At 57.6% G+C, this 13,481-nt stretch overlaps 1 protein-coding gene across 1 annotated transcript; it reads left to right on the top strand.

Annotated features, from left to right (window-relative positions):
- Positions 1 to 19: 19 nt before the first annotated feature.
- WDR18 (WD repeat domain 18) lies at positions 20 to 13,175 on the top strand. The gene is made up of 10 exons (XM_069790624.1): positions 20 to 261; positions 1,772 to 1,882; positions 3,470 to 3,603; positions 4,168 to 4,309; positions 6,015 to 6,158; positions 6,381 to 6,445; positions 6,559 to 6,683; positions 10,192 to 10,358; positions 11,712 to 11,780; positions 12,070 to 13,175. The coding sequence occupies exons 1-10, from the start codon at positions 52 to 54 to the stop codon at positions 12,199 to 12,201; spliced, it is 1,299 nt and encodes a 432-aa protein (XP_069646725.1). The 5' UTR covers positions 20 to 51; the 3' UTR covers positions 12,202 to 13,175.
- The last annotated feature ends 306 nt before the right edge of the window (positions 13,176 to 13,481 follow it).

Raw genomic sequence — 13,481 nt, 5'->3', positions numbered from 1 at the left:
CGGCGCTCTAGGCGGCGGCCGCCCTCTCTCTGGCCCTGGCGGACCGCGAAGATGGCGGCGCCCATGGAGGTGGCGCTGGTGTCGGACGCCGCCGGGCCGCTCTGCAACTGCTCCGTCTGGGAGCTGCACTCGGGCTCTGCCCTGCCCGGCTACCGCGGCGGCAATAGCGGGCCCCGCGGGCTGGCGCTGCTGGGCGGCGAGCACCTGCTGGGGGCCCAGCTCGGCAAGAGCTACATCAATGTCTGGGAGCTCCAGAGGAAGGTACCGGCGCGGCGGGCGGGACCGGGAGGCCTCGGCTCGAGGGGCGCCCCCGGGCCCCGCGGAGGGATCCCCCGTCCCTGTGGGGATGCGCCAGGGGCCCCCCCTCCCTGGAGACCTCCCGTCTCTGTAGCGAGGGCCCCTCTCTCTGTAGAGACCCCCAGTCTCTATGGTTAGACCCCCCCCACCATGGCCCCTCTTTCCGTAGAGACCCCCAGTCTCTATGGTCGGACCCCCCCACCATGGCCCCTCTCTCCGTAGAGACCCCCGGTCTCTCTGTGTTCAGACGGCCAGCTTTCCCCCCCCCCCCCCCATAACGACCCCCGTCACCACAGGCAGATGCCCGACATCCCTCGAGCTGCAGAGACCCCCCAGGGACGCCCTTGAGTCCCCCGTCTCTTGCCAGCAACCTCCTCCCTGCCTTGGCCTCCCACACGTGGTGATGGATCCCATAAGGCCCGGCTCCCTCCCCGGGGGTCTCAGCCGATCGGGAACCACCAGGAAAGATGTTTTCTGCAGGAGGAATCGGCTGTTGGGCTCCTCTCCGGACTAGTGTCTCCACAGCCATGCCCCTCACACCTCCCCTTCCCAAGGCTGGAAAGGAGCCTCACAGCTCCCAGGGCTGCCCAGGAACCCAACCGTGCCCATTGAGGGGGAGCCCGGGGGGATGCGGGCACCCCAAGGGCTGAGCCCCCTTTGCCTGAAGCCTCCTATCACCTCAGTCTGTTCTCTGTCCCTTCCAGCCTAAATGCAGCTGGACAAACATCACCTGTCCCTACGTGGCCGTACCCCATCCTCGTCCTGCTAGCTGCATCCCACTTGTACTTAAACTAGCGCAGGACGGTGGCAAATACAGCCGTAATCTCTCCGTTCCCTGTTGTTCCCCTCTGCAGAAAGCAGCAGCAGCCCGTCAGTTTCAGCACATGCAGCCCCTTCGCTGCCACAGCTCAGGGTCTGTTTTTTCCAGTTCCCCTGAGCTGCAAGGAGCTGCTCTCAGACCCACTGCTTGCTGTCCCAGGCTGTGAGCTCGCATCATCTTTATTTTTTATCAATGTTATTTTGCTGTATTCTTCTGAGCCTGTTCTCTGCTGAATCTCCAGGGTTCACCAGCCTTGGAGCATAACTGCATCCAGATCCCTTGCGTTTCGGTACCCCTCCTGCTGCGTGTTGCTAGAGCTTGGAAGAGGGTGGAGGGGAATTTACCTTTTCCCTGTGGGGCTAAACATGAAGCAACTGCAACAAAACCAGCAAAACGCAGAGCAATGCGATGCGATTTGCACAGATGGACTGTGCTCCTCCATCATCTTCCTCTTTGGCATTGAATCTCCAAAGCGCAGCAGTGCTGTTGTGGGTTGAGGGCATGGCTCAAACACAGGCAGCCACAGTACGTCAGACACTGCCTGAGCTGCCTCTTCTGCCACAGGCTGATCTCAACTGAACCAGGGTCTTGTTTCTCTCTCCCTCCCATACTCCAGCCTATAGTCAACAGCCACTCTGTTCTTTCTGCCCTCAGGACCAGCTCCAGCAGAAGATCATATGCCCTGGGCCAGTGACCTGCCTGACGGCTTCTCCCAACGGGCTCTACATCTTGGCTGGGGTTGCTGAGAGCATCTACCTGTGGGAGGTAAGGGGGCTGCGAGCTGGCACGGGGAATGGGGATGTAGAGATTCGCGTCCTGTACAGTTAGCAAGTGGCCCCGTCCCGTCAGGTGTCAGTAAATCCACATTATCTGGGCTCCACAGTGGGGCAAAGGCTGTGCTGGGTCATGTATGTTACAGCTGTCCTGGTGCGGTTTGAGCTCCCCATTGCCCTGAGGGGCTGGGGCCGGCTGCTCGGCGGCCTCCACGAGCCTGCAGACTGTGGGACAGCTCATCAAAGCGGGGGGGGAAGAAATTGTGGTGGGAGTTGCTGAGTGAGGCTTAGGTCTGTTCTTTCCTTCTCTTTCCAAGCTGCTACAGATGCCTTAGGGGTCAGGCATTGCTCCCTCGAAGCAGAAACACAGGACCTAGTTTTCCTTTAGCACTTCTTCCGTGTTTTAGCCTAGTATTTGCGTGTGACTTGTGATCTGGATGTCTGCAGAGACTGCTGTGCTCTGGTCATCATTCTTCTGTTTTTAATTAGTGGTGTATTTACATGGGGATTACACTGCATTCTAAGCACTCCACCAAGCAAATAAAAGAACAAGCTTGTTGTGAACCCTGGGATTAAACACTGAGATGTCTAAACTGGAAAGCTCTCCATCCCGGGGGATGTTTCTGAGCCTTGTTATGTGGGCGGCTCTATCTTAATTCATCAGATTTTTCTTTTAAAAATGTGACTGTGGCAACTTCGGAAAAAAAGCCCTCACAAGGAATGCTGGGCTGAGACTGCAGTGAGTGGGAGTTACTCACTCGTGATGCTCTGAGCTGGTCTCTGCTCTGCTTCATCTGCAGAATGTGGCCCTTTCTGTCTGTCCCCAGCTAGCCTTGCCTTGCAAACGCTTCTGAGCATCTGCCTGGAGTGGGTGACGGCACTCTCCTTCTGGCAGAGGGAACAGGCATGTTAGAGAGGCTGCGTGGAAACCATTGTAGAGCTGGAAATGGGCCCAAGAGACCTAGTTTTGTGCCTTCTCTGTGAAACCGCTTGTTCTCCATTGAACTGCAGTTTGGTTTTATTTTTAGGTGTAATTCAGGCAATGAGAGGGTGTTGATTCTGTTCTTTTATGTAGGACTCCCTTGCTGCCTCCTTAGTTCCCTCCCCATCTGCAGTGTTGCCTTTTAACAAGAAAAGCTCCAGGTTTAGGGAACTCCTTGTCCACCCTAAAGCCTCTGCTGGCCCGAGACCATGCAGCTGTGCTGAAGTACAGCAACCCCTGGGGTGGCATGCAGCCTTCTGTGGCTTTTGTGGCACCCGCAGCCATTCCATTAGGTGTTGTGGGAGGTTGGAAGAAGCCGTGAAACCCATATTAACAGTAAACAGGAAATCTTTACTGCACGTTTGTGTCTTGACCAGAGAAACGGCACTGGCTTCACTAGGTTCCAGAGTTAACATGGGCGCGACCTCTTCAAACTGTCTTCTGCTGTATTTACCTTTTTGTAAATACACAGCAACACCCACCTGGTGATGGAGCTGCAGGTGCTGCTGCACCCACAACCATTGAGGGCAGAGTGCTATCTTATTCCAGGGCATCTCAGTGCTTCTTAATATTCTCCTGCCCTTTCCCTTGCTCTAGGTCTCCAACGGGAACCTCCTAGCCATCCTGAACCGACACTACCAGGACCTCACATGCCTTTGCTTTACTGACGACAGCAGCCACTTTCTCTCCGGGGCAAAGGACTGTCTGGCCCTGGTGTGGAACCTTTACAGGTAATGGTGGCCCGTGGGGAGGTCTTGACCCATTTGTATGGGGAACAGGGAGCATCTGGGTGAGGAATATTAGAATAAGAGATCAGCCACCACTTCCCAGAGGCGGAATCAACTCTAACTAAGCTCATGTGTCTAAGCTGTTTGTAAAGCCTGCTGGTGATGATGAGTCTGTGCCCTCCTTAGGCGGCTGTTCCGCTGCTGTCACCCTCGCTGCCAGAGAGTTTTTTCCTAGTGTCTCCTCTGGGTTTCCCAAGCTGTGGCATATGGCTCTGACTTCTTTTCCCTGCTTGACACAGAGTGGATTGTGCCCTTTCCCTGCTAATGGCAGTGGAGTTCTGTGTCCCCTGTGGGATGGGGAGCTCAGTAGCAGCCCTTGTCCTCAGTATCACAGATGCTGTGACTGCTGATGGCTTCTGTGTCCTGCTTGGTCTTTGCAGCCAGGAGAACCATCCCGGAGGAAGAAGAGCCTTGGCCAGCTGTCCTCAGAGCTGCTTTGCTCTGGCATCCCCAGCATTGCTCTGGCTGACCTGCCGTGCCAACTTGTCTCTCTGTTCTCCCCTACAGCGTGCTGCAGGCAGAACCCTCCCAGATCCCTGACCCTCGCCATGTGTGGTCCCGACACAGCCTCCCTATCACGGACTTGTGCTGTGGCTTTGGAGGGCCCTTGGCCCGAGCTGCCACAGCCTCCCTTGACCAGACAGCGAAGGTAAGGCTTGGGTCTGTCCTGCCAAACAAGAGTCCCAGAGGTGCGCTGGCCCCACAGCGTTAAAGCAGAGTTTCTGCTGGGCTGCAGCAAAGCTGTCCATGAGGGTTGCAGTAGCTGAATTTCTTGGCTGTCTCTGTGATGAGTCAGAGCTGCCAGACCTAATGGGCTTTGCCTCTCCAAACACCAGCAGTTTCTCTGCACCTGCCCTCAGGCTGGACCTCTGCGTGGTTTGCAGTCCCTCTTCTCCTGGGGAATGTTGGGGTCAGCTCCTCTGATTCCCCTTGCTGATGTCCTTTAGTCTCAAAGGACAGGGAGCAGAGCAGGCTGGAAGCTGCAGCCTCCTCCTCCTGCCCTGCGTGGAGGGGTCTGCCCTGGAGGCAGGACAGGCACTGGAGGGGGTTGAGGGCCGTTTTGGAGCTGCCTGGGAAACTTGTCTCATGGTCACAAAGAGGCTGATCCTGGGTTCTGCTGTGGTTATGCCTTGGACTCGGTTTTCCCAACCGTAGCAAGGAGCCCAGCTTGCTGCTGGGCAGGTGCTGATAAGCAGCAATGTGTTCTTCCAATCCTTCCAATTTAGGCCCCTAATTCTCATTGTGGTGGGTTGACCCTGGCTGGACGCCAGGTGCCCACCAGAGCTGCTCTATCACTCCCCCCCTTAGCTGGGCAGGGGAGAGAAAATATAAGGAAGGACTCATGAGTCGAGATAAGGACAGGGAGAGATCACTCACTAATTACCATCACGGGTAAAACAGACTTGACTTGGGGAAAATTAACTTAGTTTATTATCAATCGACCAGAGTAGGATAATGAGAAATAAAACCAAATCTTAAAGCACCTTCCCCCACCCCTCCCTTCTTCCTGGGCACAGATTCACTCCTGGTTTTCTACACCTCCTCCCCCCCAGTGGCACAGGGGGACAGGGAATAGGGGTTGGGGTCAGTTCATCAAATGTCTCTGCCACTCCTTCCTCCTCAGGGGCAGGATTCCGCACTCTTCCCCTGCTCCGGCTTGGGGTCCCTCCCATGGGAGACAGTTCTCCACAAACTGCTCCATCATGGGTCCCTTCCACGGGGTGCAGTCCTTCAGGAGCACACTGCCCCAGCATGGGTCCCCCGTGGAGTCACAAGTCCTGCCGGAAAACCTGCTCCAGTGTGGGCTCCTCTCTCCACGGGTCCTGCCAGGAGCCAGCTCCAGCGCGGGCTTCCCTCAGGGTCACAGCCTCCTTTGGGCATCCACCTGCTTTGGCATGGGGTCCTCCCCGGGCTACAGGTGGATATCTGCTCCTCTGTGGACCTCCATGGGCTGCAGGGGGACAGCCTGCCTCACCATGGTCTTCCTCACGGGCTGCAGGGGAATCTCTGCTCCGGTGCCTCAAGCACCTCCTCCCCCTCCTCCTTCACTGACCTTGGTGTCTGCAGGGTTGTTTCTCTCACGTATTCTCACTCCTCTCTTTGGCTGCAGTTTCTGTGCTGCAGCAACATTTTTTCCCTTCTTAAATATGTTATCTCAGAGGCGATACCACTGTCACTGATGGGCTCAACCTTGACCAGCAGCGGGTCCATCTTGGAGCCGGCTGGCATTGTCTCTGTTGGACATAGGGGAAGCTTCTAGCAGCTTCTCACAGAAGCCACCCCTGTAGCCTGCCCCCCCCGCCCCCAAGCATTGCCATGCAAACCCAATACATTCCTGTACCCTCTCACTCCAGCTCTGGGAAATCTCATCTGGGGAGCTCCTGCTTTCTGTCCTCTTCGATGTGGGGATCATGGCTGTGACTCTTGACCTCTCCGAGTATCACATGTTCTGCGGCGGCATGGATGGATCCATCTTCCAGGTTGACCTCTGTGCCTGGGTGAGTGTGTGGCGCTGCAGATCTGCTCGATGTTGCCCTTGATGTAGCACCCTGAGCCACTGTCACCTCCCTGCTTATGCGACTGGTGTGACCTGCCAGGGCATGGGAGGGCCTGGGTTCCCCTGTATCTCCTCTGCCCCCTCCAGACACAGTGATGAACCTGCTGGCTTCAGTCTTCCTGAATTTAAACCACTCTCTCCCTTCCTTCCTTCATTTCTGCAGCCGGTCCAGAGAGACCGGACCTTCCAGACAGAGCGGGAGAACGGGAAGGTCTTCAAAGGGCACAGGTGAGGGACCAGACATACCTGGCAAACACTTCATTGGCCCTGTCTGCCCACCTCACCACTTTCTGGCACTCCTTGGGTCATCCTGAGTTTAAACATCTTCTTCCTCATTCCAGGAACCAGGTGACATGTCTGTCGGTCTCCACGGATGGTAGCCTGCTGCTTTCCGGCTCACATGACGAAACTGTCCGGCTGTGGGACATCCAAAGCAAGCAGTGCCTGAAGACGATGAATCACAAAGGTAGGCATGCCCTTATCTCCGGGATCCTTTCCTCCTCAACTGCCAAAGGCCGCTGCTGTCTCACTTCTGCTGCTCTGACGCCACCCTGGGCACTTCAGGCATTTCTCTGCTACTTGCTTCACACCTCCAGGAAGGGTAGAGGCATTAGAGGGATGCCTCAGCTGTCTGGAGTAATGTTTTGTCCTTGCCGATGTCTATTAACAACCCCCCTGTGCACTGTCAGGGAGTGAGTCATAGATTTCACCTTGTCACTGAGGACATCCAGGATCTTCTTCCTTGTTTTCCAAAGGGAGCAGTTGCCCCACACACACCCCGACGCCTGGGGAGGCTGTGAAAGGGGGAGGATGTGTCTGGAGAAGAGGCTGTCTCTGTGACCCCAGCAACGAGCACCTGTGAGCTCATTAGGCCTGAAGTGAATCCGATATAAGCAGTCGTCTGGGATTTCAGTCTAATGGCTCTGATAAACCATGCAAACAAATCTTTACAGGCTCAGATTGGCAATTAGGTGCCTGAGAGCAGTGGACGATTTAGCTCTCCTGTTGCATTTGAGCTGTTGCTAACAGTGGATTTCTTATATGATTGTGGTGGTCTCCAGACTCTTAACACCACTCTTGCTGGTGGGGCTGGCAGCGCTGCTCTCCAGGCACTACCTAAACCCTCCCAGAAGGTGACGGTGGTGAAAGTCAGACCCTGTTCCTCTGTGATGCTGCCTCTGGACAAAGGTGGGCAAGCTGCTGCCTCGGGGCAGTTGCTGAAAGCCAGGCTGCCTGCAGACCTTTTCCTTCTTTCCTTTTGCTGCCAAGGACCGTTTCTAATGGGGACCTACTGCAGCGCCCATCCAGCCTTGCTCCACTAGCATTAGAAGGGTGAAAGCAGACAAAATTGGAGCTGTGTGAGTCATCAGAGGAGGGGGGGGCAAGCTTTCACTGCGAGCCAGGCATTAAAACCCTCCTTGAGGCTGTAGGGGAGTGCAGATGGACACAAGCTCTTCCCATGTGGGGCAGGACCAGGCTGACCATGCTGCTGGGTGCTGGGGCCATGAGGTGCGGATGCTTTCTGCAGCCTCTGCTGGCTTGCTGCTTCTTGTGGGCAGGTATTTGGCTTCCCTGGCAGTCCTGGCACCAGTACCACCCTGCTGCTGCTGTGTGCTTCATCTGAGCCCAGAAGCGGGGTGGGAGCTGTATTGTGAATCAGGAGCTGCCATCCAGGGGAGCCCACCACCAGAGAGCTGTGCTGTAGGTGGAGGGTCCCCACGCAGAGCGCAGGCTCCCCGCAGCCTCCCTGCATTGGGAGCTCTGCGGCTCTTCTGTCCCAGCACTGCCTCTCTTGGGCAGCCCTGCCACCCTGTCTTAGTGAGGCAACGAGTTCCCTGCAGCGCTGCTTTCCAGCGTGTCCCCATCTCCCCTTGGCCTTTCTCGCTGCCTCTCCGAGCAGTGATGTGAGCCTCCCAGCAAGGTCTGTTCCCTGCTGCTGCCCTGCTCACCCCTCCAGCGTGTTCCCTGAGCCTTTCCCTTTCCAAGGCAGAGATGACATGGGCTTTTCTGCCACAGCTGACATGACAGCAACCTCCGGCCTGGTGTGCTTGGGAGAGTGAGGTCCCTCTGCTCACAGGGCAGAGTGAGTAGCTGGGCGCAAGGCAGAAACCACTGCCCTCCCCACATGATGATGCTGCAAATAGATTGGAGGGGTTGGAGCGTGGCTCATGGCTCAAGAGGAGCCTGGCTGTGCAGGCAGGACAGATGCAGGGGGCTTTTCCAGCAAGGTTTGCTTGTCCTTGACAGGGGTGGGCAGTGGGGGCAGAGTATGGGCAGGCAGATGGACTTTGAGAAATTGGGCTGCTGCTCTTGGGTAATGAGCTATGACTGGGCTGGGCAAGGCAGGGCTGCTCCTGGTCACCCAGCATGGCTGGCACTGCTCCAAGGGGAAGCAGGACACCTCTGGGATGAGCCTGTGAGCCAGCGCTCCCTGATTCTCTTGCCAACATTGCTCCCAAATCCCTCTGGGCCTCGGTTCCCATCCTGTCACACAAGCTCCATCTTTCTCTCTGCAAACACTGTGTGGCACAGACCATGCCTGAGGGCTCATCTGCGCAAGGCCACCCTGGGGATGCTCCAGCCGATCTGTCCTGCCGGCAGCTGCCAGTGTTGGAAGGCAGATTATTTATTCTCCCCCAGTTGAGTCCAGTCCCTCTGCCCACACTGGCAGGGTGTCACCCACTGCCTGGTGCCCGAGCTGTCATGACAAGGTGGGCTTGGATGGGACTTGCATCGGCACTGGGGCCTGAGAGCAGCTGGGGGAGTCTGCGCCTGGACGGTGACCAGATCTGGCGATCTGTGCACTAGTGCATGAGATTTTCTTCTCTCTGCCTTTCTCGTCCCTTCCTTTCAAATTGCTTCTCAAATTGCCAGTGAACCAACAGCAATAATCTCACTAATGGATACTTTCATAAGCAGCAGCAAACGTCTTTAAGGAGGAAGAGTAAAACAAATAGTTTGTTACAGCAAAGTGTTGGCAAAGAGCAGCTTCGGGGCCAGCCTGGGACTGCTGGCAGAGCAGCTTATGGGCCGAGTATTCGGCAGGGCCTTTTGTTTGCCAATGGGATCCAGCCTTGGATCCTGGGAGGGTCAGGCTTTGGAGCAGGCTCTGCTCAAGCTGGAGGGGGAGATGATGGCGAGGGGAGCCCTCATCCGCATCAGAGGTGCTTTTGTCCGTCTCCTCTGCAGAGACTGAAAGCCTCGGGTGGCTCTGACCCCTCCCCGGGGCTCCCTCCCTTATCCTGCACCTTTCCCCACTGCCTTTGGTGGGGACTCTGGGCAGGCACTGCAGCAGCCTGCCTCCACTCAGGTGCATCTGGATCCTTTTAACCTTTCCCTTCGTGCCGTCAAGTTTGGCCAGGGGAAGATGGATGGTTGGGGATTTATTAGCAGTGACTGAGCTGCTCTGCTTGCATACAAGCCCACTGACTGCTGGAGGTGTGCTGCAGGCAGTGCGGGGGGCTTTGGAGGGCTGGGGGGTTGCTGTGTCTGATGGGGAAAGGTTTGGGGTGTGGGGGGCAGCGGTGGGAGTTTGCCAGCGAGCATGAGTTCAGAAGGGGGAGCAAAGGGGGCCGCTGATAGAAAGCAGCAGCCTGTGTGGGTAAATGCAGTAATTAAAGCGTTCATTAGCTCTGCCAAACGAGAGTGTGTGATAGATCATTGCAGGAGACAGCTGCGAGAGCAGCAGCTGCTGATGGATGGCTGGCTCTGCGGAGGATGGCCAGGCCGCCCCGCTCCTCCCCATGCTGCCTGCCGGGCCCGGGGTGCAGAGCCGCGTCCCCATTCCCCACTGCCAAGGATGGGGAGAGGGGCTCTGCCTCTTCCCAGGTGCCGGGGAGGAAGGCAGGAGTCCTGGCAGCTGCCTGCGCTGCAGGTTGTACTGTCTGTTCTCGGGGCTGCCAGCGGCACCAGGCAAGAGGCAAACCCACCAGAGGGGAAAGTCCGACCTGTCCCCTCCTCTTGTCCCATCCCAGGTCCGGTTACAAACGCCTTCATAGTGCTGGCCCCAGCCAACATGTTCAACCCGGACGGGAAACCCAGCGTGCCTCTCCCCAAATTCAGCAAACACCTCCATGGCACCGAAAGCAACGACGAGCAGGGGAGCGAGGGAGTGACGCTGCGCCTCGGGCTCCACCAGCAGGTACGGGGGATGAGCACACTGCTGGGGAGGGGGAGACGGAGGTTGGGTTGGGGGGGTTTGTGCTGGAGGATGCAAAATTTCTCCTCCAGCCAGAGCAGCATCGGTGGCCAGTCCACGCTGATCCACTGCTGATGGGCAGCATCTCCATGGCCTGTTCAGATCTTCCCCCGTGCTGCTAAACTTCCCCAAGTGTCGTTTTTTAAAGCAGTGGGATTGCCCAATTAACTGGCTTGCGGTGGGAGCCTTGCAGGCAGGCCAGGCAGGGAGCAGGCAGGCTCTTCCCTTGCTCTTGGCTGTGTCTGGGGAAGAGGAACCCCTGGACCGAGGTCTCCAAATGGAGGAGGGTCCTGGCTGGGGTGCAGGGTGGTGTGCCTTTGAAATCACCCCAGTGTCAGTCATGGCGAGTGGGGGGGTCCTGGAGATCGTTGGAGCTCTGCAGCTCTGCTCTGCCCAAAGTCAGGAGCCCCCCACGCAGCGTCTTTGCCTCTTTCTGCCAGAGGCTGTTCCCCCTCCACCAACGCCTTTCTCCAGCCTGGTGAAACCTGTTCCTCCTCCCTCGCACTGCCCTCACTGTCCTGGCTGGTGCAGTCATTTGTCCTCCCAGCCTTGTGCCTGGACTGGGCTCTGCCGTCCCACCACTGCTGTTGCTCAGTCCCAGCGCAGCTGTCCCCAGGCAGGGGGGGTATCCTGCACCATCAATGATCACAGGCTCGCCGTGTGCCGTGCTGGTCCATCCCCTGGTCTCTCTGCTGGCAGTCCCAGAGCTTCTCTCCTCTGTCAGCATCTGTCCCCAGGCGAGTGACAGTCCTGCCACGGCTGATGGATGAGCTCCATGTCGGGGAGGTGGCAGCTGGTCCAGAAGGTGCTGTTTGCCCGCTGCTCGGCAGAGGGGACGGCATGCTGGTGATGCAGGGCCAGCTCAGGTGCTGCTCTGCAGATGCCAGTCCCACAGTCAGTTGGGCTCCTCCACTCGCAGCACGGTGCTGGGGAGAGCAGCCTGCGGCGTGGCGAGCCCAGTGCTTCCCCTTGCCCAGGCAAAGCGCTCTGTCCCTGCTGGGAGAGGAGCTTGGCAGACCCCTGCACAAGGCACTCTCAAGGGGGCTGTTCTGGGACCCCCATCCCTGCCCAGACCTGTGCACAGGCCTTCCATTTTGGAAAGGGGCCGCAGCTCCAGCCAGGCTCTGCTGATGCCGCAGAGTTGGCCGTACCCCACTGGAGTCTCTGCTCAGTTTCTGCTTTGTCTTGTGGGGCCGGGGAGGGCTTCTTCGCCTTCTCCAGTGGGGAACCCTGCCCAGGGGCATTGGGAGAGGGCCCAGGTCTTCTGTATTGATCACTCCTGTCTGGTCCCTGCAGGAGTCTGGGGAGAGCTACCTGGAGAAGGCTGAGAAGATGTACTCCCAGATGTACTCGACAAGGGAAAAGGTGAGAGCTGCTCCAAGATGAGGGAATCGTGTCCTTCTGGTATGGAGCCCTTGGGAGGGTTCTCTGTTCAGCTGAACCGGTTCTTAGGGCCCTGTGCAAGTTGGGGAGGAATGAGCCCTGGAATTTGCTGATGGTGTAGGCAGGAGGGGCTGCGGTTTGAGTAGGAGATGGAGGAGGGAGAGGACAAAAGGGTTGGGGATTTGCTGCTGTTGAGGGGAACGCCAGCCTCCACTTGCCAGAAGTGAGACTCGGGTGCCTGATGCTTTTCTGTTGTGTTTTTCTGTCACAGAACCTGGTAGGAGACCAGGAGCATCTGACGATCCAGGTGAGCGAGCTGGAAGAGGAGGTGAGCACCCTCCGGAAAATCAACAAGAACCTCTTTGACTTCTCTGCTCGCATCATCACCAAACCAGCCAAATGAAGAGGCACCCCCTGCCCTCACACCCCTCTGCCTCTCCCTGCCCAGCTCCTGGGGAAGAACCAGCCCGCCCTCGGGCACCTGCACACACAGACGTGCAAGCACGCCTGGCTCGCGTCCTCGCCAGCACCTGTCACGCGGCGCATGCTGGAGCATTTGCCTGCTTGGTCTGGCGTCCGATGACACGGGACTGAGACAAGCGCGGGGGCTGCAGGGCTGCTGCGTGCGGGACAACACAGGGACCGTTTTCACCCCGATTTGCTGCTCGGTGCCGGCGGGGGCAGACTCGGAGCGGCCGGCTGTGGGAGGAGCGTCGCCGGCTCCGAGAGAGGGGTTCAGGATGCAGCTCCTGCTCTTTCCCCTTCTCTTCCCCTGGCCCTTTTTTGTTTCTTTTCGTTACTTGACCCTGCAGTGCAGACAGAAAAGTGTTTTTTCTCTTAATACCGGTTTGAGATTGGATTTTGGAGACCCCTTCTGCTCATCCTGCCCTGGGAAATGCTGCTCGCTATTGCCAGACCCCTCACAGCCAGGATCCCGCTGTGGGCTTGTTCTACTCTCATGACAGCGGGGCCTGAGCAGCTCCTGCTCCTGGGGGGTGCCCAGGGGCAGCGTAGGTGCTGTGGGGGACAGATGGGGGGGTCCCTGGGGTACCAAGCCTGAAGACGGGACTCCCGCACTGCCCCATCCATCCTCCTGGTCTGGCGGGCAGGGGGCTGTGGGGGGTGTCCCTGGGCTCAGAGTGCAGGTGGTGGTTTCAGGGTGCGGGGCTGACTCCTTTGGGGAGAGGTGGGGGGGGCCAGCAAGGTGCTATTTCCAGTCTCGTAAGTTGACAATTTATATATATTTGGATCCAGCTACTTTGTTTTCATGGTGTTCTGGGGAATCGGCCTTTTGTATTGTCACGAGCATGGCAGCGGGGGTTGTGGGTTTTGTTTAGGTTTATTTTTTACATAAAAGATTTGTTTTTTATAGTGAAAGATGCCTGAGGTTTTTCTTTAACACCCTGCTGCTGGCCACAGATCTCGATAACCCACCACCGCTTCCCCAGCAGCGCTGTCAGCAGGGAGGCGATCCCTTGTCCAAAGGAAGCCGTGCTGCTGCTCGGTCGTCTTTGCCCCGCGGGTCCCTCCCCCTCCCCACGAGGTTTTGCCTCCTGGCCCATGGGGATGGAGGGGGGTCCCCTGGATCTGGGGGACCATGGCCATCCCCATGTGCACCCACCAGACCGGCCTGCTTAATACACCCGAAGTAAGCGCAGTTGATTTAAAGTGCACTTTAATAAC

This window comes from Haliaeetus albicilla, chromosome 8 (assembly GCF_947461875.1).
Source record: "Haliaeetus albicilla chromosome 8, bHalAlb1.1, whole genome shotgun sequence".
NCBI classification, from domain to species: domain Eukaryota; kingdom Metazoa; phylum Chordata; class Aves; order Accipitriformes; family Accipitridae; genus Haliaeetus; species Haliaeetus albicilla.
This window is presented reverse-complemented; position numbering and strand designations above follow the sequence as displayed.

Coding starts and splice junctions, on each gene's coding strand:
- WDR18 (XM_069790624.1), top strand. CDS start 52: ATGGCGGCGCCCATGGAGGTGGCGCTGGTGTCGGACGCCGCCGGGCCG. Junction 6,159..6,380: donor AGGTTGACCTCTGTGCCTGG/GTGAGTGTGTGG, acceptor TCATTTCTGCAG/CCGGTCCAGAGAGACCGGAC. Junction 11,781..12,069: donor TGTACTCGACAAGGGAAAAG/GTGAGAGCTGCT, acceptor TTTCTGTCACAG/AACCTGGTAGGAGACCAGGA.